Raw genomic sequence first — 24,742 nt, 5'->3', positions numbered from 1 at the left:
AATTGCATGACTTAGCTTGATAGTTGTTTTATCTTTATCTACGTTCAGCTCAGAATATAACTCTTCAACAAGAAGTTTGTATGTCAAATCAGTCGGAGAAAAAAAGAATATCACTCCTTTGGCATCTTTAACTTTTCCATCTCATTCATATTCCCCACTCGAATTCAATGTCCACTTGCCACCAGACTTGTAATAAATAATCGTCATTCTTTCATCACTTGCATCCATTATGACTGTATAAAATAAACACAAAATGTGAGATATATGATGATCAGTTTGACGAGTATGACCAGTTTGCCGAGTATGACCAGTTTGACCAGTTTCGTCAATATGACCGGTTAGACGAGTTTGCCGATTCTGATTATTTCGAAGAGTTTGACCAGTTTGATATAGTTTAACTAATGTGACCAGTTTGACTAATGTGAATCATGATAATATTGATTCAACTCAATTAAGTCTACAAAATACGATATGCTATTGATATATATGTTCCATTTTACTCATTTATACCATATGGGTCGAATATAAACATGAAAACAACAAAACCCTTTCATAAAAAGAAAAACCCTAAATGCCCAAAGTATATAACGGAATTTAAAGAAGAATACTTACCTATACACGAGATCTATGCTTATTGGATGAGATTATTGGAGATTTCGCTTGTTTTTCTCAACAAATTTGGTGAGAATTTCACACTGTAGAGGAGGAGCTCGAAGAGAGAGAGAGAGAGCGTGATACAGGTGCAAAAAAACGGAAGAAAGGAGAGAGAGAGCGGGAGAGAGAGAGGTGGAGAGAGGAGAGAAAAATATTTTTATTTTATTATATTATATAAATTAATAAAGGGTATTATAGGGAAACTACATTTATAAGGTTATATTTGATGTTGTCTCTTTTCTTTTTTTTATGAAGGGTATCCATTGAAGTCTCATGTATCATTTAAGGGCATTTTTGCAATTGCCCCCAATGGGTCAACCAGATTTTCACGATCGCTCTCTCTAATCTCCAGTGCGTGTGTCCACCCTAACAGCTTTTTAGAACGGCGGAGAGAAACAATCTGGACCGTCAGATTTCAAGAGCTATTTAATCCGACGAACTAAACGAATCAGCACGATTTGATTGGATGGGAATACGATTTCATGGTGAGGCGTGCCATTGAGCAAAGGAATGCACGCCGTTTCTCTTATTTTGGCCCCGTCGTGTTGACGTTTTCTTGACATTGTCTTCGCCTTTTATTTCAGTTTTAGAAATGGAGAAAAAATAACAAATCGACAAAATTCTACTGACATATTCTCTGTTAAACGTGAAATAGAGGAAACTTCGATATCGTGAGGATGAAACTTCTTTAGATAGAGGAAACTTCGATTTCAAAATTGCCTGATGATTTGTGAAAAAAACATGAAGAGCATCAACATCGCCTCAGTTCCAAGTATATTTGGGATCGGCCGCATATATTTTTCGTTTCTACTCATTTCGGTTTTGCGTTAGCTCATTCGGAAAGCTATTAGCCGGAATACAGTTTTGAATTCTAAATTCAGCCTTTCCCTTTCTCTTCAACTACATTCCTATATTCTCCACTTTTCTAACCGACGTATCCATCGACCTACATTGTACATGTCCAAACCATCTTAAACGTCCATCTCTTAACTTCTCTTATATACCTATTACTCATATTTTCTCTCTAATAGTCTCATTCCTAATTATATCCATCATTGTGTGTCCGCGCATCCATCTCAATATCCTCATCTTGGTCACACTCATTTTAGACATATGTTATTCTTTCGCCACCCAACATTCGCTACCATACATCAACTATCCTGCGTTTATTGTGTGACTAATGATGTCTTAAATCTAGGTGAAGAAAAATCGATCAAGTGATAAATTCCTAAACACAATAAATATCGCAAGTGTACGGATCGTGTGTAATAGCTAGGGTCGAATACAGTGACAAAAGTAGACAAAAAAATCAAATCGAAATCTAAAGCAAGATCCAAGGAAAATAATATGAGTGTGTTGAACAGATTATTAAGAATAAAGCAAGTAACAAAAATCGATTGTAAACAATCAATAGGAAGAAACACTGCAGACTTCAGGATTACTTTACATGCAAGAGTCTTTCAAAAGATGTAGATTCTGTGGTTTCTAAATCCATTTCAGGGAATTCAAGCTCTAAAGAGATTAACTCTCTCGAGTATAACTTCACTATCCAGGTTTTATCCTATTAATCTCCCGATTCAATAATCTAAAGCCTGGATGCATGAACGAACGCTATCATAATCCCTAGACAAATATTCATCTCTTGATGCAATAACTATTCTATTTACCAAGTTATTTCCAAGTTATATGCGAATTAAAATCTTAAATTCATTCAATCAAGTGACCAACAAGATCAAACGCATTAAGAACAACTCAATAAACTAAATCAAATAAATAATACCACATAGTCTGGAATTAAAAACCAAAGATCCCTACATTGCAAATCCCTAACCTACAGCTATAGAACTACTCGCTAAACATCGGACGTCAGGGTTCATATCAATAATACAAAAAATCGTAAAATAGAAGGAAGGAAGAACACTTAGTCGATTTTCCGGCTTTGTGATCTCCGTCTTCTACTCCAATCCCTTGTCTCTTGATAATCGCCCCCTTTTCTCCTGCTCTTAGGTGTATTTTCTGCTAAAATTCGGAATGCCTTCGACCTACAAAGTTTACCCATTTTTCTTTTCTTTCGTCTTGGGCGAAATCAGAATGTTTCCAATTAGGGAAATTCTCAAAAAAAATCATCCAATTATGAGATAACTATCACATTCATCACGAACTTTTAAAATTTCCAAATTCATACTGGATTTGAAATTTTTCTCTAAAAAATCATTCGAAATTTAAATTTTAACAAAATCTTCATCGGAACAGAATTAATTTTGCCACGTAGGCAGAAAGCGCCTACATGGCGCCTACGTGGCATGTACGTGTTCGCCACGTAGAATACACGTGGCATTAATAATAAAAAATTAAAACAAAATTGGAAAAAATGTAAAACAAATGTGAAAAAAATATAAAAAAATGTAAATATTGTAAAAAATATAAAATTGTAAAACATTTTCAAAAAATGTAAAAATTATAAAAACTGTAAAAAATTGTAAAAAAAATGCAAAAAATTATAAAAATTGTAAAAATTGTAAAAAAATGTAAAATTGTAGAAAAATGTAAAACATTTTCATAAAATGTAAAAAATTGTAAAACAAATTGTAAAAAATTATAAATTTTAAATTTGTTTTTAAAAAAGGGAAATTTCCAAAAAACAATCATCCAATTACGAGATAACTATCAAATTCATCACGAACTTTATAATTTTATATTTGTTACAATTTTTACAATTTTTGGAAATGTTTTGCAATTTTACATTTTTTACAATTTTTATAATTTTTTGCAATATTTTTTAAAATTTTTATAATTTTTACATTTTTTACATTTTTTTCAATTTTTTTTTAATTTTTTTATTATTAACGCCACGTGTATCCTACGTGGCGAACACGTACATGGCACGTAGGCGCCATGTAGGCGCTTTCTGCCTATTTGGCAAAATTAATTCTGTTGCGATGAGGATTTTGGTAAAATTTAAATTTCGAATGATGTTTTAGAAAAAAAAATCAAATTCAGTATGAATTTAAAAATTTTAAAAGTTCGTGATGAATGAGATAGTTATCTCATAATTGGATGATTTTTTTGGGAATTTCCCTTCCAATTATGACTGACCAAACAATCATTTCTATATTAAATGAAACGATCGTTTCTACATGAAGTGAAATGATCGTTTCAAGTTTCTAAGCAATTTTCTGATTTTTGCGACTCAAAACGATCGTTTTGAGCTTCCCGAACCGATCATTTTGACTTTCTGAACAATTTCGGATATTAAAGTGGGTGAAATGATCGTTTCAGTCTGGGTGAAACAATCATTTTGGTTATCTAATCTTCTATTCTGGATTTCACTCTTTTTTCGTGTCCGTTGCGTTGTACCTGCAAATATTAATAACAAAGCAAAAACGAAGCTAAACACGCACTTAAACGTCTCATTTGATATAAAATCGAGTAAATATATCAGACGAATCATATGAAAATCCATGGTATATTGAGTGTTATCAACTAATATCTTCATTGCAACTCACATCCTTTTGAATCATATGAAAATCCATGGTATATTGACCCAAAATATTTAAAATGCGGATTTTGAGGAACTGATCCTCCTTGCAAACTAACTCTTACATCACCAGAACACCTCCCACTAAAATCGCAATGCATATTCTCGGTTTTCGTTCTACTAAGCCTAAAACTCTTAACCTCTAATGTACTACTCCATAACTGTAATTGACCATTTACTCATTCCCTAGACTCATCTACTAGCACGATGTCGTCTGCGAACATCATGCGCCACAGTACTTCTTTTTGTATATCTCTAATCAATTCGTCCATAACTAATGCGAAGAGGCGTGAGCTTATAGCGATAAGAGGTACGGGCTTATAGCGGACCCTTGGTGCAACCCTATCGAGGTGGAAAAATCTCGCATATCACCACATTCTGTTCGGACACTAGTGGTCGCACTTTCATACATATCATTCAACACTTGTATGTATCTCACTGATACCCCTCTACGCTCTAACACCCACCATAAAAGCTCTAATTGGTACTCGATCATAAGCTTTTTCGAGATCGATAAATACCATGTGCAAATCTTTCTTCATATCTCGAAACTTCTCCATCAAATTACGAATAAGAAAGATTGCTTCCATGGTACACCTTCCGAACATAAAACCAAATTGATTTACGGAAATAGATGTGGAGCGACGTTTATCCTTTCCCACAACTTCATGGTATGAATCATGAGTTTGATTCCTCTATAATTTGTGCAACTCTGGATATCTCCCTTATTTTTAAATATAGGGACTAAAGTGCTTCGTCTCCATTCATTTGACATCTTCTTCGATACTAGGATTTTATTAAACAACCTAGTAAGTCAAATTGTTCACACTTCTCCTAAGCACTTCTATATTTCGATAGGGATATCATCAGGATCACATGCTTTGCCTATTTTCATCTTCTTTAGTGAATCTCTCACCTCTACACATCTAATCCTCCTAGTATAACCCACATTTCTCTACCTAGTAATAGTCTCTAATTCTATGTGGTATGTATCCTACTTTCGTTATATAGATCATCAAAGTAACTTCTCTATCTCTCCTTGATGTCGTCATCTTTAACCAGAGTGTTACCTTCCTTTATCCTTAATACATCTGATGATGCTCAAGTCTTTAGTTCTCCTTTTTCTCGCTCTAGCTATCCTATATATATATCGTTTTCTCCTTCCTTTGTCCCGAGTCTCTCATACATCCTTTAAGAAACCTTTGTTCTTACTTGACTAACGAATTTCTTCGCCTCTTTCTTAGCCAACTTATATTGTTCATATGCCTCATTTGAATAACATTTAGGCAATTTCCTATACCACTCTCTCTTAGTCCTTAAAGCCTTTTGAACTTTTTCATTCCACCACCACTTCTCTTTTGTTGGTGGTCCATACCCTTTTGATTCTCCAAGTTACCTCTCTAACAATAATCTTAATGCTAGATGATATATCTAACCACATTTCATTGTCTTCCTTATTTTCGCTTGACACCTTCAATTTTAACATCTCCTTCTCGAGTAGCTCGCGCTTTTGACCTTGTAAATCTCACCACCTAATTCTAGGCATATCCTTCTTCTTGGACGGATAGCCTTTTTCGTGATCTTGATAAATCAGGATTTGACTTATAACCTTTTTAAAAAATGAATAAAAATCCTAATAAATGGTATTACCTCTAAAATTAACTTTCGGTATCAAAACTAATGTATATAAAATTAACATAAAATTCCCAAAAAATCGAAATTTTCTTAAGAAAATCTAATTTTTTTTAACAAAAACCGAAACCGAACTATACCGAAAATAAAATCGAACCGAACCGAACAATATATGGTACTAATTTGGTATAAATTTTAGAATACCGAATAAACCGTTCCCGAACCGAACCACTAAAATTCTGACCCGAATCCCGAAACGCTCACCCCTAATCGAAGTTATTGCTTACAGGTACAAGATTGGTCTTACTAGTTTTTCTTTGACGCTAAAGTATCTAGTGAACAATGGGACTAAAAACAATATTCATGAAAGAGTGAAGTTATATCATATTGTTATACGAGGAAGCTACCTTTAGCAATCTCATGGTATTTAAAAAGATTAAACGTGAAATCAACTTCACGAATCCGTAGGATCCATTAGGGTTGGGCATAAATATCCGAAAATCGGGTATCCGTCGGATACTCGTCCCACGGATACCCGATTTTAGGGTACTCGTAATTTTCAAATCCGAATTCAAATCCTGATTTTTCAATACCCGTGAATCCGAATCAAAATCCGGATAATAGAATTTTTAAAACCGGATATCCAACTATTATGATTATAAATAATTATATCTTATATTTATATAACATTTTTATAAAATATAATTATTTTAGATTAAATAATTTCATATTTTATAATATTAATTCAAAAAAATAAATTTATTATTATTTATCTCTTATTATATCTTTTGTCTCGTATATTTTATCATAATTCATCAATTTTTATAAATATATCTTCATTTTTTGAAAATTTTATATATGAATATTATTGTTTTTCTTAAATAAATCCTGATCCGGATATCCGCGAATACCCGACCATTATTCCAGATACCCGTATCCCGGATACTCGTAAATACCAAATACCGGATATAAATCTTATAATTAAATACCCGAGCCTCCCGGATACAAATTCAAATCTCTCGAATTTCCCGAGTATGCGACCCGTGCTCACTCCTAGATCTATGACAATCAGGCTTTGGTACATTCATGTCATATATTATGGCTTGGAAGCACTTCAAATATCATTTAGCTTACCAGCTATTTAAACACTTTTCTTTTACCTCTCAAAATCTCCTGCACGATCACTGGAACTTGGAATTTACTAGCTAAGGAAGCTGATCTAGAATGGGGGAAATAAGAGAATGAATTTACAAGAACAACTTAAGATATTAAAAAGCATGAAGTAAATTATTCACGTACCTGATCTATTCTATGAATGTCAATCCTTATCATATGCGCTCTTGACTTTAAAGCACATATATTGTTTAACAGGCACCTTGCTGCAGCCTGCACATCAGAAACAAGGGCCACTACACTAGTCTTAAACTCCCTGTGTTGCTAGGAATGAAAGCAAGTCCATCTCCGTATGACAAGAGAACCGATAAAATTATTCATGAACAAAAACAGTTACACAAAGCAGTAAACAACGAAGGACAGGTTAACATTGCAGCATATGCCTTGTTCAAATCCTGAGAATCCTCGAAAAACACACAAACAAAGAACATAGACGAGTTAAAAGACCTGTAAGAATAAAACCAAAAACTGAAATGAAAAGCCAAACCATGGCGACTAATATGCAACATATAAAAGCTCCGTGACAACAGGAGAGAAACAAGTAATCGGAAGACAAATCTTGAAAGTATCGAGATTAAAACGCTCCTTTCGGAAGGCTATAATAGCCAAAACCTGGGGACAGCTAGGGATAACAATCAGAAAAATCATAGGATACTAGCAAGAAACATGTTCACGAAGTCTAAAACTAACCTGGAACATTATAGCCAAGAAGATCCATGGTCGATGAAAACTTATGTAAAAGGAGGAAAATCTGATGCTCGACAAATCTGCTTTTACCTGTTTACTATTGAATTGCAGAAATGTATCAGTCCCAGAATTGCTCCAATGATAGTTCCAGAAATGCTTGTAAACTGAAACAAGAAGTGTGAAGCATATAAAATGTCTTTTGAACTGCCCCATACATCATATGAGAGAAAAGTACCTCCTCCCTAATAGACCTTACGACATCATTTGAATCTGCAGCTCTGCTAAGAACTTCCATGACCACAATGAAGGCTCTATATGTAGCAAAAAGACCTTTCTCATCTTCAATATCCTATAAAAAAAAGAGAGAGAGAGGAAAAAAACAAACAGTCCCTCCGAGAGAGGAAAAAGTTAAAAAGTAATATAGGTGATCATGGGAAACCATAACTACAATGTATCTATATACCATTAAGAAGAAAAATTATGGCAGACAGTCGTATTCTCACAAGGAAACCCTCACACTTAAATGGAAGGGCAATCATAGATACTGTTCCAGAAAAGAGGCATGATTCCAGTTTTCAGCATTGCAGCCATTTTTAAAGTATGAAAATCTCAATCCCATTCAAAACAAAGAAATGTAAAGAGGCTCTGGGATGAACATACTCCCCTATCTTTGAAGAAAAAGTTCCAGTTTCCCTCCACTCCTGCTATGTCTTTGAATATAATCAACACGATTGATGTATTTGAGTTCCATCTCTCTTATCAAGTTTTTGTTGCAAACAGTAGTTAGCCCTTCAACACAGACAAGAATGCAGACTGCTGACGATAGCAGTAAATCAAGAAAGCGAGATTTTTCATGCAAAAACTAACATCACGTTGTCCACAGAAATTATTATGGGTGTTAAAACAATCAACATATATTCCTAAACATAAGCATAAACAGACAGCACAACAAGGACAAATATTGCGTAGTAGTTTAAGGTACTAATCGGAATACTGTCTTGAATTCTGAATTTAGCCATGTTCCTTTGACTAGGCTTATAATCATGGACATGGCAAACCTTAGGCAACCAGATTGTGATGCTCCTAAAAATGTGCAGCTAATAACTTGCAATAAAATATTAAAATTGCCTGCAAAGTGGTGCAGAGAGCAGATACCGGCAAACAACTGCTCAAGCCTGTAAACATTCCAGCTAAGACGAGAAAAAAATGGGTTAGAATTCTAGACCACGAAGCTAACAGAAGATTGACATACAGATGGTCGTAGACAATCAGGATCTAATAATGTCACTTAAAATTTCCATAGCTGCTGATTGCGGTCTATTGCAGTTCCACCACCCTTCAATTCAGACAAGAAAGCATGCGGCTAACTATAACAGTAAATCAAGAAAATGAGATTTTACGAACATCAAGTGGTCGACAGAAACTATAATGGTAAATCAATAGTAAAGGTGCACATTCAATAATTAAAAAAAATCCAAAATTTGTTGCAGATTTGACAAAGGATAAGCAATAGAAGAAGGCATCATGCATAAACCAAAAAAAAAAAACTTTGAACGAATGAAAATGAAGAAACCCAGATCGTAAGTAACATTACCGATTCACAATCGAGCATAACTGGAATTCTGAAAAAAGTAAACATTCATACCAAGAGACAAAACCCAGCAAAAATGCAATTCGAGCACAAACAATTGTGAGAAAAGAGCTTACAAGTTTTGGAGACATTCGGATCTTGTAACACGGCGTCGATGTCCATGGTGCCTCCGGCGAGGCGAGTCCACTAGGCTTCAGTTTGCTCTCTTCAAAATGGCTCAATCTGTCCCAATTATCAATTTATCATACATTCATTCTTATACATTCATAAATGATACTTTACAGATTTTGAAGACACATCTACCACCGCTGTTGGGGTTCAGGTTCTGTGCCATACAGTATGCCTGTGTTCACATATTAAATCACACAAAAACCATGCCAGGAAAAACCAGGCATCAAGATAATTCATGCAAAACCAGATACAAAACTGACGTGTATACAACAAATTCCAGATTTTAGACAGTTAAGAATTATTTGAGGCTTTTTCATACTTGACAAAAAAGGTCTGAGAGTCTAAGGAGAAATCTATGTTTCACACACCATGAATAATCAACGTTGTGAAGGTTTTAGCAGATTTACCGCAAGGGATGTGTTTTTTCCTGTAAGATTGAACTTGTACACAATGCCATACTGATGCATGAAGAATCTCAAAATCAAGATGGTCTCCGAGATCCTCCCTCTTCGTGTTTGGATATGCATCAGTAAAGGAATACAGACAATCATAATCATAAATAAATAACAACAATAACACGTAATGGTGACAGAAAAACAAAAATGGAGAAGGAAAACCTGTCCTTCGTCCCACCAAGGCTCCCGACTGTTGTCTCCCTTTAACTCCAACTCGGCCTTTGTAAATAAGCCAACTGATCAAGTCATCAAAATTCTTGATAATTCACGATGTAATGCATGTGTAAGATATTCTAGCTAGGCATCTGTTCGCTTGATAGCATCCATTAACTAAAAATGTCAACTATGAAGAGAGCATTAGTCTTATTACTTACTTTTGCCATTCGAAACCAGAAGGCTTGAAAATATAGGGAGCAAACAGCCAGGAGATAACGAGGAACCAACTGCTGGTAGTTAGCTAAACACAGGAGACAACACCCCCATCTGTATATGCATAGGCAATGTAAACTACTAGCACCTGAGCAACTTCAGGCCTGCAAAAGAAATTATTCGAACATATCAATACCAAAACCAGAAAAGCATCCATATAATAATTGCCATTTTGATTAGAAGCTATCCTGCAGGATTATAAGCTTTAAATCAACAGAATAGATAAGGGCAAAAACCAGTCAGTGACTGACGATGGAGCTTATGCTTTGACACAATGACTTTTAAAGTCTGTAATTTTTCTGCAAACACGATGAGGCGAACCACAAAGCCTCAGCCAGTTGTGTGATGCTGTTGATGAAGTAAAGAACAAACACATATTTGGAAAAGTTCAAATACAAAATAATAATTTCTCGGCGGCGTGTAGGAGGATGAAAAGAAAAGCAAGCACACCTTTGCACCACTGAAATTGTGAAAAAGACAGAACACAACAGAAATTGCATAGAGATGAAGCTGAAAATAGCCTGCGTTTTCAGTCAAACTTTAGTATCAGAGAGTTAAGCTGAAGAGCCCGAAGACATTCAGAACAAATAAAATATTTTTTGGGTGGTCATGCACAGATTTTGGAACTAAAAGACTGAATATATAAGAAAGTAACCGAAGAAATTGAGCAAAGCAACAACATATGTCCATAAGAACGAGTGAACGACAGAAACAATCTTATAGCTAACCTTCAACGACATATGTCCAAAAGTTGTGCATTCAGCGCTGCATACAATGTCGTGTTACCTGATAGCCTGGCTACCCGTGCGATAGCACGATCAGCACCACGGAAAACCTGAAATAGACTATTCAACAACTAAAATATCTTGGAAAAAGTTTGTTGAAAGTACGATAACTATATCAGAGACTCTAAACAGAAAGCAGATAGCACAACAAGGAAAGTTATTGAATAGTAGTTTAAGCTATTAGCCGGAATACAGTTTTGAATTCTAAATTCAGCCATGTTCCTATGACTAGGTTTACAGTCATGGACAAGGCGACCCTTAAGCAACCAGACAGCTATGCTGCTAAAAACGTGCAGCTAATAACTTGCAATAAAATATTAAAATTGTCGGCTAAGTGGTGAAGAGAGCAGATACCAACAAACAACTGCCTAAGCCTGAAAGCATTCCAGCTATGAACTTGTTCCCCATTTCCATCTGCTATTTTCCTTCAAATAGGGCAATCTGATTTCGTCCTACATCTCTTCCCATACCAACCTCCATGAAAAAACATGATCCAGATCCCAAGGAGATAAAGGCTGAGGTAAAGAGACATCAAATGCAACCTTGTCCTCTATCTGGATACACCCGTGGTGGGTGACATTTCCCTGCCTGAGAGTGGAGTTAAATCCTACAAAATATTATTTCGTTACAACTTACAACTATTTCTCACAAAGGATACCATCTCTGAAGAAATTAAAATGTCGAGTAAAGTTCACATACAGATCATAGATGGAAACTATACCACGCCAAAGATGGAAGAGTATCAACAAGTTACAAACCAGAAGTCATCATAATTCCGCCATTGAGAATGTGCAGCTTTCCACAATTGTTTCGAGCAGCTTCCTACAAGAATCTGAATTTGTGAAACAACTTAGAGGCATGACATGACTACACATTGATAATTGTCACCAGGACTCCAAATCCACTGTAGAATATAGTCTACAGAAAATATGCTTCATATTCCACTCGACACCAGACATATTTTCAGACTCGAAGACGAAGAAGGAAAGCACACACAGAAGAAGCAACAAAATGGGTTAGAAACCTAGACCAGGAAGCTAACAGAAGATTTACATACATATGATCATACACAAATCAGGGTCTAATAATGTCACTTAAACTATCAAATTGAAAGATAATTTGTAGAGAGCAAAAAATCAGAGAAGCAGATATGTAACAATTTTAGTAGCAGGAACTGACCAGCACCACTGCTTTCAATAAAAAGTTAGCTTCAAGAAATATAGACAGAGATGGTTGCAGAATTGCTTCAATGATATTTCTCAAAAAGCGGCCATGAAATTTGAATCATTAGCCGATTTTAACCTCAGGTCTTTAATTAGTGTTAACTATGTGAGAGAAAAGTACCTCCTCCCTAATAGACCTTACCACATCATCTGGATCTGCAGCTCTGCTAAGAACTTCCAAGACCTCAACGCAGGCTCTCAATGTAGCGAAGACCTTTCTCATCTTTAATATCCTATAAAACATAGATACACAATGCAACAAACAACAAAGAACAGGTTTGCAATCTAAAGTAAATTGTTCCTGATATAATCTTCCTCCCTCAAGCTTTTGGTTATCTCATTCCAAAATGGGGGAAAAACACAAAATATGCCAAGTTCAACAACTAAAATACCTTGGAAAAAGCTTGTTGAAAGTACGATAACTATGTCGGAGACTCTAAACAGAAAAAGGAAAGATATTGAGTAGTAGTCGGAATACAGTTTTGAATTCTAAATTCAGCCATGTTCCTTTGACTAGGTTTACAGTCATGGACAAGGCGACCCTCAAGCAACCAGAATGCTATGCTCCTAAAAACGTGCAAGCTAATAACTTGCAATAAAATATTAAAATTGCTTGCGAAGTGGTGCAGAGAGAAGATACCAGCAAACAACTGCCCAAGCCTGAAAACATCACAGCATATGCCTAGTTCAAATCCCGAGAATCCTTGAAAAACACGCAAACAAAAAACATAGAAGAGTAAAAAAATCCTTTATGGATGAAACCACAAACTGAAATGAAAAGCCAAACCATGATGACTAATATGCAAAATATAAAAGCTCCAAGGCAACAGGAGAGAAATAAGTAAATCGGAAGACAAAGATGTACGCAACAGCTCCAAAAGGATACATCAGTGACAAAGAATTTTACTAACCTGAGAGGGATGTTGGTCAACGGGGGCGCCCAAAAAATATTACAATGGGGACTAGTTGGTGACAGAAGAAGCCAGTCTGTACTAAGCCAAACCTTTATAGAAAGATTCAAGCTACAAAATAAAATAAGCCACAATAAAACTCGTAACTGGGAAAAATCTTGTAAGTATCAACATTGGGACGCTCCTTCCGAAAGGTTATAATAGCCAAACCCTGTGGACAGGGAAGAACAATGGGAAAAATCATAGGACACTAGCAAGAAAAGTGTTCATAAAGACTAAAACTAACCTGGGATATTATAGCCAAGAAGATCCATAGTCGAAGAAAACATATGTATAAGTGGAAATGTTCGATGCTCGACAAAGCTGCTTTTACCCGTTTGCCACTGAATTGCATAGAAATGCAGTAGCAAAAGAAAAGATAGAGGCACATAAAAGTAACAGGAATACAAAAGATGCAATGACAGTTTGATGGTGAAAAATAAATATGACAAAAGAATCAATCTCCAAGTAAAATGTGGAAGCTAATGATGACAATTTCTATGTCCTTTCAAGGCAATCATATTTCGAAGAGAACCTATACTCGCCACATAAACATAACGGAAAAACCTGTTAATTTCATTCAGGCAATTCTTCCCTTATCAAATTTAAGTTGAAATGAAAACAATCCCCAAAAATTAGGAGATTTTAATGCCTACGACTTGACAGGGCCAATGAGGCACAACTCGTACATGTCAATATAACTCAAATTTTTACCAGGCAATTTTGGCAACTCAACCTGAAAACATATTTGAGGACAATGGGTAAAACAACAATAAGTGAGCAATGAAAGACAATGGGCACGAAATTGGAAGATGATTGGAACCAAAGGGTCACAGATTAATGTCCACTCTATCAGCAGGCCAAACCTAAAAGCAAGTCCATAAGAATGCGTCATAAGTCACAAACCAGAAAAGTCTCATAATCCCACCATTGCTTTTCCACTATTGTTTCGAGCAGCTTCCTACAGAATCTGGACTTCAGAAACAGGTTAGAGACATGGCATGACTTTACATTGATAATTGTCACCAGAAGGACATCAAATCTACTGTAGAATATAGTATACAGAAAATATGCTTCATATTCAGACTCGAAGGCGATGGAGGAAAGCACACACAGAAGAAGTGAACGAAATGAGTTAGAAAAACCTAGACCAGGAAGCTAACAGAAGATTTACATGCATATGATCATAGACAAATCAGGGTCTAACAATGTCACTTAAACTATCGAAAGCTAATTTGTAAAGAGTGAAAAATCAGAGATGCAGATATGTGACTATTTAGCACATGGAACTGACCTGCGCCATTGCTTTCAATGCAAAGATAGCTTCAAGAAATATAGACAGAGATGTGTCGGTGCCAGAATTGCTTCAATGATATTTCTCAAAAAGCAGCCAGTCAATTCCAATCACAAGCCAATTTTAACCTAAGTGGTTAATTAGCGTTAATTATATGCTATTAAATCTTGAATACTGAAACAAGAGTGTGAAGCATATAAAATGTCTTTCGAACTGCCCATGCGTCATGTGAATGGAAAGTACCTCCTCCCTAATAGACCTTATGAAAACATCTGGATCTGCAGGTCTGCCAAGAACTTCCAAGACCTCAAATGAAGGCTCTCAATGTAACAAAGACCTTTCTCATCTTCAATATCCTATAAAGAGAGAGGAAGAAAACCAGAAAGTCAACTGAAGAGAGGAAAAAGTCAATTAATATAAGTGATCAAAGGAAACCATCTAGATACCCTTAAGAAGAAAAAGACATGCATGCAGACAGACCTATTCTACACCAAGAAACCGTCACTTAAATGAAGGGCATTCATATATATAAAGAGGCATGATTCCAGTTTTCAGAATTTTTGCCAATTTTAAAGTATGAATGTTTCAATCCCATTCAAAGCGGAAAAAACGAATATAGCTATAGCTCTTGGATAAGCATAGTCACCAACTGTTTGAAGAAAAAAATCCAGATTCCCTCCACCTCTGCTCTTCTCATTGAATATAATCAATTCGATGTCGCCTTTTATAGAGTTGGAAAAATTCCCATAGTCCTTGATTATCACGATTGATTTATATTTGAGTTACATCTCTCTTAGCAAGTTTTTGATGCAAACAGTAGTTAGCCCTTCAACACAGACAAGAATATAGACTCCTGACTATAACAGTAAATCAAGAAAGCAAGATTTTTCAAGCAAAAACTAACATTTAGTTCTCCGCAGAAATTATTCTTGGTGTTAAAAGAATCCAATATTTATTCCTAAACATAAGCATGGGACACATTTGCAAACTATATGCAATGACATATCCCAATCAAGATCACATAAAATTACCTTAACCACAGACATCAAACCAGTTTTGAATTGAAGGACACCACCAACATCGCTGTTGGAGCCCTGGTTTTGTGCCACAGAGACAGAGTACACTTGTTCACATACTAAATCAATGAAGAGAGAGAAAGAACTTGCCTAGTAAAGGTAGTGTACAGGTGCAAATCCATAATAATAAAAAAAATCCAGAACTTATTGCCATCAATCAGCCTTTTTGGTTCGCCACAGCTGAAATCAATACCATCAGACATCAACCAGCTCATACGAGGAAATTATATGATAGAACTAGTTTCATGTTCAGATATATGGATTGATAGCTTCAAGAAATATAGACAGAGTTAGCTCACGAAATATAGACAGATGTGTTAGTCCCAGAATTGCTTCAATGATAGTTCCAGAATTGCTTGTAAACTGAAACAAGAAGTGTGTGAAGCATATAAAATGTCTTTTGAAATGTCCCATGCAAAATAGAAAAGTACCTCCTCCCTAATAGACCTTACGACATCATTTGGATCTGCAGCTCTGCTAAGAACTTCCATGACCACAATGAAGGCTCTCAATGTAGCAAAAAGACCTTTCTCATCTTCAATATCCTATTAAAAAAAAAGGAAAAAACAAACAGTCCTCCGAGAGAGGAAAAGGTTAAACAGTAATATAGGTGATCACAGGAAACCATAACTACAATGTATCTAGGTACCCTTAAGAAGAAAAATTATGGCAGACAGTCGTATTCTCACAAGGAAACCCTCACTTAAATGGAAGGGCATTCATAGATACCGTTCCAGAAAAGAGGCATGGTTCCAGTTTTCAGCATTGCAGCCATTTTTAAAATATGAAAATCCAATCCCATTCAAAACAAAGAAATGTATAGAGGCTTTGGGATGAACATACTCCCCTACGTTTGAAGAAAAAGTTCCAGATTCCCTCCGCTCCTGCTCTTGTCTTTGAATATAATCAACTCGATGTCGCCTTTTATGAAGTTGGTAAAAGTTTTCTTAGCCCCTGAATATCACGATTGATGAATATTTGAGTTCCATCTCTCTGAGCAAGTTTTTGTTGCAAAAGTAGTTAGCCCTTCAACACAGACAAGGATGCAGACTGCTGACGATAACAGTCAATCAAGAAAGCAAGATTTTTCATGTAAAAACTAACATCACGTTGTCTGAGAAATTTTTGGTTTAAGTTGTCTGCAGAAATTATTCTTGGTGTTTAAAGAATCCAATATATATTCCTAACATAAGCATGGAAACATATATGCAAACTATATGCAAAAACTTATACCAATCAAGATCACAGAAAAGCACCTTAATCAAAGACGTCAAACCAGTTTTGAATTGAAGGACACCTCTACCATCACTGTTGAAGCCCAGGTTTTGTGCCATAGAATACGCTTGTTCACATACTAAATCAATGAAGGGAGAGAAAGAACTTGCCTATGTAAAGGAAGATATTCAACAGGGTAGTGTACAGGTGCATATCCATAATTAAAAAAAAAATTCCAAAACTCCTTGCCATCATCAGCCTTTTTGATTCGCCGTAGATGAAATCAATACAATACCATCAATCATTAACCATCCCATACGAGGAAGTTATATAAAAGAACTGGCTTTATGTTCAGATACATGGATTGATAGCTTCAAGAAATATAGACAGAGATGTGTCAATTCCCCCTCTTAGTGTTTGGATATGCATGGGAAAAGGAACATGGACAATCATGATCATAAATAAATACCAATAACAACAAAAAAAATGGTGACAGAAAAACAGAAATGGAGAAGGGAAACCTGCCCTTCATCCCACCAAGACTCCCAACTATTGTCTCCCTTCACTCCAACTAGACCTTTGTACATAAGCCACTTGATCCAGTCATCAAATTTCTCGACAGTCCACCATGTAATCGAAGAAATTGATCAAAGCAAAAGGATATGTCCACAAGAACAACAGAAACAATTGAGTAACTAACCTTCAACAGCATAAGTCCAAAAATTGTGGATTTAGCATCCACCGTCGTGTTACCTGATAGCCTCGTTATCCGTGCGATTGCACCACCAGCGCCAGAGAAAAGCTTATTGAAAGCACCTTGACTATGTCAAAGACACTAAACAGCAAACAGACAGCACAACAAGGACAGATATTGTGTAGTAGTTTAAGGTGCAAACAGTCAGCGAGAATTTAGGAACATCAAGTCGTCGGCAGAAACTGCAACAGTAAATCAAGAAACCAAGAATTGAATAGTAAAGTGAATACGCAGTAATTAAAAAAAATCCAAAATTTGTTGCAGATTTGACAAAGAATAAGCAATAGAAGAAGGCATCATGCAGCATAAAACCAAAAAAACTTTGAACGAGTGAAAAAGAAGAAACCCGGAAGGTAAGCACCATTACCGAATCACCATGAGCATAACAATCGAAGCCTGAAAAAATTCGCGTCGATGTCGGACTGAATTGCAATTGTATCGGAGACGGCGTCGATGTCGGTGGAGACATTTGGATACTCGGACTGAAAAACCCAGAAAAATTCGCACCGGAGACAAAACCCAGCAAAACTTGTAAGACGGCGTCGATGTCGGTGGCGCTCCGGCGACTCCGCTAGGCTTCGGTTTGCTCTCTCTTCACACTTCAAATTGTCTCGATCTGTCCCCGTTATCATACATTCATTCTTATACATTCATAAAAAAGGGAGCCTTATTGAAATTACTTATTTTGCCCCCATTTTAGCCGTTGAGTGAGGGCAAATTGGTCAGAATGTGTGTATATAGAAATATAGAATATAGTATATTGATGTTCAACAGATTTCAATACATACACATGGCAAACTCTAGTATATATTTTTATATTTCATATTTAAAAAACATTTCTTATATGCAAACAAATGGTTATATATATGATTAATTTTCTATAAAAACAGATGATATTAAAAAATTTACTTAGACTGATTCTAACATTTAGGTTGAGTTGAGATTTAGTACCTACAGATATATATATTTTTTTTAATATCGAAGTTCATTTTTTAAATCAAACCTCTAGTTTTATTCAAGATTTTTATCTTAATATAAAAAAATTAATTTTGAAAAATTAACCATTTAAATTTTATTTCTTAAAAAAATAAAATGACAAAAGAATCAACCTCCTGATAAAAACATAACGGTAATTTCTTTGTCCCTCTTGTACTTGCCACAAAAACATAACGGTAAAAACACACGTTTGTTTCATTCATCTAACTAATTTAAATTACTTGACATAACCAATCAGCCACAACTCTTACATGTCAATATATGTAAAACTCGAATTTTAATTTAAAAGAGGGAACTTAATAACCTGAAAGCATATTCGAATATAACCGGCAAAAGAGAAGAGAGCAATCAAAGATAAATTGACACCAATTTGGTTATGAATTGGAACCAAAGGGTCACATATTATTGCCCAATTTGTCAAACTTGGAAACAAAATACATTTATTTGTATAACAGAAACAAAATACATAATAAAAAAATATGTCAAAACAGAATAACAAAATAACAGAATCAACCGGTGAATCAATATGGTGTAATGTAATATTTTAACAGATAATGTTCAAAATACTATAGTTAAAATCATTCATCATCCAAGATTGGATAACTCAACGGGTAAAGATGGAATAAAACTCCTTTTCAATCTAGGTTTGAGTGTCCATCTGAGGAGAGACATTCATTTAGATTTTTTTAATCCTATCTGAGAGATGTCGTTGGGTCAAAAATTCGATAAACTTTCAGATTATCCAAAACAAATCATTACCATCAAACATCAATCGATGTTATATTTAGATTCATACATTGAAGGTTTCAATAAATTTAAATAAAAACGGTATCGGTTTCTAAATTGATATTTCTTTAGATTTCGTTAGAGGTGTCAAAAAACTTCGAGACCCAATACCCAGCCCGAACCCGCCCATAAAATTTACGGGCTTGAACTTCACGAATCAAGGTCCATTCGTTCTTCGGGTCGGGCCAGCCCGATTAAAATATAAATTATACATAAAGATATATGTATATAGATAAATATATATACACACATATATATATTCACACATATTTAATCATATATATATATTTATTCAATCTTATATATATAATGTATATATATATATAATATAAAAATACTATATAATATAGAGAATTGTAAAAAAACTAAAAACTTGTTGGATACTAAATAATTTAGGATTCTTAGATGATATAATAAAAAAGTATAATACTATTAGTTTCAAATAATTATTCCAATAAAAAAATATAATAATTTAATATTTTTACAAATTTATTACAATATAAAATTAAAGAATTAAAATTTTTATTTATATTAAATCAAAATATATAATTTTGTTATCTATTTTTTTTTATCTTTTTATTATCACGAAATGTATTAACTTTTTTATATTTTAATTATTTTAATTTGTTTATAATATTTTTTGTATTTTATTTTTTGAAATTTTCAAACCCGAATCATGGTCCGAACCCAAAAAAACCCATAGGATCGGGCTCCGGACCAAAGATTTTAGACATGTTCGCATTTCGGGCCGGGCCGGCCCATAGATATTCGGGTTCGGGGCCGGCCGGCCCGGTCATTTTGACATCCCTAGATTTCGCAGCATAAAAACTACTTCTAGGGGATTGTTGGAAACTCACATTCAACAAACAAATGCTTTCCATATCAAGGCAGCAATCTCGGGAGATTGGAATTTCTATAGCAACCATTCCATCGACTCGGGTGGCAGAATTTGGGTAGTATGGCATCCCTCTATCATGGATACCATATGCCAAACTTCCGCACATGCAGTTACATATAGCATCCGAAATCTAGGGCTGAAAATAAATTTCACGGCTACATTTGTGTAAACAAAGAACAGTGCGGTACCCACCATTGACAACGTCACCATGGATAGGGTTGGATTGTTTGATATGTGTAAAGGGGTCAAAGATGATTTCATATTTAAAAGAAAATAAATCGTGTATTTTTTTTATATAAATATTGCCTCCTTATGACTACTACTGCAAATTTCTTTCATGTTTCTGAAAATATATAAGAACAAAATCTACAAGGAAATAACAATCCGTTCCATTTTGTCAAATAACGCTCCGCAATTAAATAAAGTAAAGTAAAATTGTAATAATAGTAAATAATAGAGGGCCACCACTGTCCAAAGAGAGCATATGCCCAAACACTAATAGAATATATACAGCAAACTGAAAGGACTTTGACAAAAAGACAGAACTCCACTATCCCTCCACCTCCTTTTGCCCTTTCCCACTAAACCACTTGATTGGGTTCTGTCTATGTCATGAGTTGGCTCTCTCTACCTTGTGACAATGACCCTTCACTTGTTACCAATAATTTCCCCAATAAACACACAATTTATTCAGCATTTTTATTAAAAATCGTAAGAATAAATCCAATCACCTAACCTACTCGCATTGGTTTACCACTGGCCACAGAGGACGGTTGAGGAGGAGGTGAGTTGGGTTATGCATCGGCCAGGGGACGGCGACTTCTAGGCGTTGGGACGACGACTCGGCCGTTCTTTATCAAGCTCTGCCGATCTTTTATCGTCCTGTCGAAAAATCTGCTCTCTGGATTCTCTGCATAGCATACGTAGTAGCAACTTACGCAGGCATGCGGCAGTGCCATTGAGATCCTCGTCTGCGACAATGAGATCAAAGGGTGGAAAGAACAAGAAAAAAAGATGGGTTATCTCACATTCCAACAACAAAAACAAATACAAAGGTTATGGTTTAGATCTTGATTTCCGACATCAAATCATAATGAGCTATCCAAAGCCAAGAAAGGTTGCCCGAACACGAAACAGAAGAAACTGAACATTGACAAGAAAGACTAGAATAAAAACTCGGTTAAAGAAACCTCGGTTCCCGGTTACGATTATAACCGAACCATAGTATATAACTACCGGTTTATCATGCACATTATAATTTCAACACATTCATGCCTCTTCAAAACCCACATCCTAAAACTCTAAACTAAATCATTTTTTCTACATTTCGGTTTTCCACTAACCGGTTAGAGATATCCACAAATATCCGAAAGACTTAAAAAAAGATACCGAAGAATCTTGAACACATCCAACCAGAGCAGATCAAATCATTAAATATCCGAGTTTCCCTACGCCTTTTTCTTCGTCCCTACCAGCCTTTCCCAAAGCGGGAAAAGGGACCTACCATCTATAGTTAACACCAACCAAGACCCTTTTATCCAAACACTTGATCAAAAAAGAAAAAGGTTTTTGAAGAGGTAATAGAGATTGTTACCATAAGGTATCCGATGAAGAAGGTGAGTAGGGAGATTGTGGCAGTGAAGGACTGGTGAACTTTGAATGTCCAAGCGGCAGCGACGATGACGCAAACGCAGCCGCTACAGACACCCGTCAGGAAGCAGACGGCGCTCGTTATGTCCGAGTCGATAATGGCGACCATGTCCTGTTCCTCGAACAGCCTCCATGTGTCCTGAGATGCCCTCACGAACCCCTTCCCGTACGTCGCTATCTGCACAAAGAGGAAACTGAAAACTGTAATTCCTTTCTATTTCTAGTGTTTTCATACGTAAAAAGAAGTTAGGTATTTCCCTGTTTACCCATATGATGAATAAACAAAGAAAGGGTTGGATATTTTTTTTCCGTATTTTTAAAATGCTGGAATATTCTTGGTTCTTGAAAGTGGTTAAGTAATATAAAAAAAACCCAAGTGTGTTTCAAAACAAATAAGAAAACTCAGACAGGCATGTGGTTGTGCCTTGGCCAGACAGGATGATCCAAGATTCTCATGATCGACCAAATCAAAGGACCACCAGTAAGATTTATAAAAGAATATTATTTCAGAATGATTCCTGCATAATCATTCAGAAACCGAGGAGATCATGTAAGAAAAAAGATTTAAAAAGAAGAAGAAAGAAACAATTGCTTGGAAGCAGCAGCTTAGTACGTCACACTGGGAAGAAGTCTCATAATCTGTGATTTCGACATGGTTTTTAGACTTTCAACGTTCATAATTTCCATCCCCCATAGCTTCAATACCACAAATCGTTCAAGATACTAAATCCACGGATAAAAAAGAACGAAACTTGAACAAGTTAGATGACTTGAAGAAAAGGGTTGTAATTTACCTGCACAAAGGCCCAGCCATTGCCGTGCTCGAAGATGAAGTCCATGATTTTCAGACAGCAGTGAGCGCAGCAGAACATGAACTCGTCTTCCCCTCTGAGTAGATTCAGTCCCCGAGCCACAATCCTCAAGGCTTCGATCGTGGGCACGAACAGAGACCCCAAGCAAGCGCTTCCAAGGTTACGGGTCAATGCTCTTTGGAAACTAAACTGAGTACTAGACTGCATTCCCCTCAGATAATAGAGAGCAATGATGCGGCTAACGGTTAAGTTAACCACATTCCTCATCACTTCCGTAGTCCAAGCCAAGCTCAAAACCAAAGCTATGATTACCAGTGGCGGTGGTAAGTAAAAGTTCAAGGCACCGATGACAGCAAAAATCCAAAGAGACATCCAGAGGAAACCGGCACCGAGCATGTAGTAAGTGGATATGTTCAGATCCGAGAACTTGGAGACGGGTTCTAACGATTTAACCAATATCTTGGAACAGAACTTGATTCTGCGATGGGCCCAACAAGCATATAAGCCGTTACCAATGGAGAAGGCGATGAGGCATACCCCGACAGCATCGGTGGTAGGTTTCTCGAAGCAGAGCAAGAGGATTCCGGAGGAAAGAGACGTCAGAAATGTGCTCCAGAGTATGAAATGGATCATGAAATTAGGCCAAATCCGAAAGGACATTTGCCAGATGATTGAGAGTACGACGCTCAAAAGAGAAGCTGCTTCAACTTGTGGAAGCATATACTTGAGAATTGCTCGTTCTTTCCTTTTGATTCGATCGTTGGCTCCAATCAAACCTCGAATTCCTTTGTACACAAGGAAGCCGACCAATGCAATAGCCGCAATCTTGTGAAGCATGAAGAGAAACAGAAACGTCTTGTTTGTGTACTTTGTTGCATTCAGGGATGCTAAGGATTGCTGCAACAACAGGAAAAAACCCAAAAAAAGAAAGTTCATGAATGAGAAATCCTTCAAGTTAAACGACTAATTCGACAAAATTAAAACAAACCCACCAAAATTTAAGTTCATAGTATCAACAATCTTCTGAAAAACTACAAGTTGCTGCTATAAAAATCCCAACTTTTTCCTGTAAAACTCCGGAGCGATCAAGGTAAAAGAGAAAGAGTGATAACCACGAAAAAAACAGCTCCAAAAAGAATCCCAGCTGTTCCCCAAAAGCCCCAAAAATCAAATAGATTCCAACCATTCAGCTATTATGATGTTGCAGGAAATTACCTGCGGAGTTGGCGTAGCGCGAGAACGAGACTGATGAAGAAGCGAAGACGGCTGCTGCTGAGGCGGCGGCGCCTCCCTCGACGAAGCGTGGAGCGGCGGAGCCATACTCGGAGACGGCGAAGCAAATCTCGAGCCACCACCGCCATTGACGATTATTCTCAGAGGGTTTGTCGGATTCAATCTGTTCAAGCTTGCGACAAATTGTTGATGATGATGACTGATTTCATCTTTCTCCGCCGCTTCTCCTTTTTCCGCATCTTTCAGTTCTTCTTCATCCTTATACTTTGTTTCTTTGCCCTCGTCATTTTCTCTCTCTAACTTCTTTCCTCCGCATTCTCTCCCCTCCACCTCCTGAACAAAAACCCAGAAGAAAAAAGACGATCTTTAACAAGAATATTCAGCACAAAAGGTTTTAAAAAAGGAAGCTGAAAAAAGTTTTTCCGTTCGGAAATGAAGGAAAAAAATATAGTTTTCCAAGGAATAATCTATAAATATCTTACAGGGTCAGTGGCTCCCATGTCGGCGTTCGTGACTTTACTTTCCGGCGGCGGCGGTGGTGGCGGCGGCGGTTCTGTCGCCGGGAATGTTGTTGTTGTGCCGTTTTGGTTCTGTGGGATATTATTTGGTTTTACGTTATTTGTTGTTGGTGGTATTGATGATGTTAATGGCTTTTTCACTTTTATTATTTTATTTCTGAATTGAATATTCTTTCTTTTTTTTTTTTGGGTCGTTGCCATCAGTAGCGCTCTGACCCTCGT

General features: G+C 36.2%; 3 protein-coding genes across 7 annotated transcripts; all 3 read right to left on the bottom strand.

Moving 5' to 3' along the window:
- Nucleotides 1-18: 18 nt before the first annotated feature.
- Nucleotides 19-7,913, bottom strand: LOC109116911. Of its 5 annotated transcripts, none has more exons than XM_019203226.1 (3): nt 7,688-7,913; nt 7,124-7,210; nt 19-233 (listed from the first exon to the last, which is right to left on the bottom strand). In XM_019203226.1, the coding sequence occupies exons 1-3, from the start codon at nt 7,895-7,897 to the stop codon at nt 228-230; spliced, it is 303 nt and encodes a 100-aa protein (XP_019058771.1). In that variant the 5' UTR covers nt 7,898-7,913; the 3' UTR covers nt 19-227. The 5 variants fall into 5 exon arrangements, with proteins under 5 accessions (XP_019058771.1, XP_019058768.1, XP_019058772.1 ...); XM_019203223.1 differs by lacking the exon at nt 19-233 and adding an exon at nt 3,505-4,011; XM_019203227.1 differs by lacking the exon at nt 19-233 and adding an exon at nt 3,511-4,011 and having other exon boundaries at nt 7,775-7,913.
- Nucleotides 7,914-11,255: 3,342 nt separating this feature from the next.
- LOC104819102 lies at nt 11,256-12,972 on the bottom strand. Its single transcript, XM_010548995.1, has 4 exons — nt 12,460-12,972; nt 11,874-11,937; nt 11,658-11,722; nt 11,256-11,567 (listed from the first exon to the last, which is right to left on the bottom strand). The coding sequence occupies exons 1-4, from the start codon at nt 12,580-12,582 to the stop codon at nt 11,505-11,507; spliced, it is 315 nt and encodes a 104-aa protein (XP_010547297.1). The 5' UTR covers nt 12,583-12,972; the 3' UTR covers nt 11,256-11,504.
- Nucleotides 12,973-20,722: 7,750 nt separating this feature from the next.
- On the bottom strand, nt 20,723-24,691 carry LOC104819101 (protein PNS1). The gene is made up of 5 exons (XM_010548993.2): nt 24,485-24,691; nt 23,985-24,335; nt 22,752-23,666; nt 21,902-22,135; nt 20,723-21,278 (listed from the first exon to the last, which is right to left on the bottom strand). The coding sequence occupies exons 1-5, from the start codon at nt 24,500-24,502 to the stop codon at nt 21,102-21,104; spliced, it is 1,695 nt and encodes a 564-aa protein (XP_010547295.1). The 5' UTR covers nt 24,503-24,691; the 3' UTR covers nt 20,723-21,101.
- Nucleotides 24,692-24,742: the final 51 nt, after the last annotated feature.

Source organism: Tarenaya hassleriana, unplaced genomic scaffold (genome assembly GCF_000463585.1).
Source record: "Tarenaya hassleriana unplaced genomic scaffold, ASM46358v1 Cleome3, whole genome shotgun sequence".
Lineage (NCBI taxonomy): Eukaryota > Viridiplantae > Streptophyta > Magnoliopsida > Brassicales > Cleomaceae > Tarenaya > Tarenaya hassleriana.
The sequence above is the reverse complement of the archived record's forward strand: the minus strand, read 5'-3'. Positions and strand labels throughout refer to the sequence as shown.

What these genes read in the sequence shown, in the direction of transcription:
- LOC109116911 (XM_019203223.1), bottom strand. Translation starts at nt 7,897, where the DNA reads ATGGGGCAGTTCAAAAGACATTTTATATGCTTCACACTTCTTGTTTCA. An exon ending in TCTTGGCTATAATGTTCCAG is followed by an intron (nt 7,211 to 7,687) that starts GTTAGTTTTAGA and finishes TCTGATGTGCAG; the next exon opens with GCTGCAGCAAGGTGCCTGTT. An exon ending in ACATTCATAGAATAGATCAG is followed by an intron (nt 4,012 to 7,123) that starts GTACGTGAATAA and finishes TAATATTTGCAG; the next exon opens with GTACAACGCAACGGACACGA.
- LOC104819102 (XM_010548995.1), bottom strand. Translation starts at nt 12,582, where the DNA reads ATGTTTTATAGGATATTAAAGATGAGAAAGGTCTTCGCTACATTGAGA. An exon ending in TAAGGTCTATTAGGGAGGAG is followed by an intron (nt 11,938 to 12,459) that starts GTACTTTTCTCT and finishes AGATTCTTGTAG; the next exon opens with GAAGCTGCTCGAAACAATTG. An exon ending in GTATCCAGATAGAGGACAAG is followed by an intron (nt 11,568 to 11,657) that starts GTTGCATTTGAT and finishes GAAGAGATGTAG; the next exon opens with GACGAAATCAGATTGCCCTA.
- LOC104819101 (XM_010548993.2), bottom strand. An exon ending in ATGGCTGGGCCTTTGTGCAG is followed by an intron (nt 22,136 to 22,751) that starts GTAAATTACAAC and finishes CTCTTTGTGCAG; the next exon opens with ATAGCGACGTACGGGAAGGG. An exon ending in TCTTCATCGGATACCTTATG is followed by an intron (nt 21,279 to 21,901) that starts GTAACAATCTCT and finishes TCATTGTCGCAG; the next exon opens with ACGAGGATCTCAATGGCACT.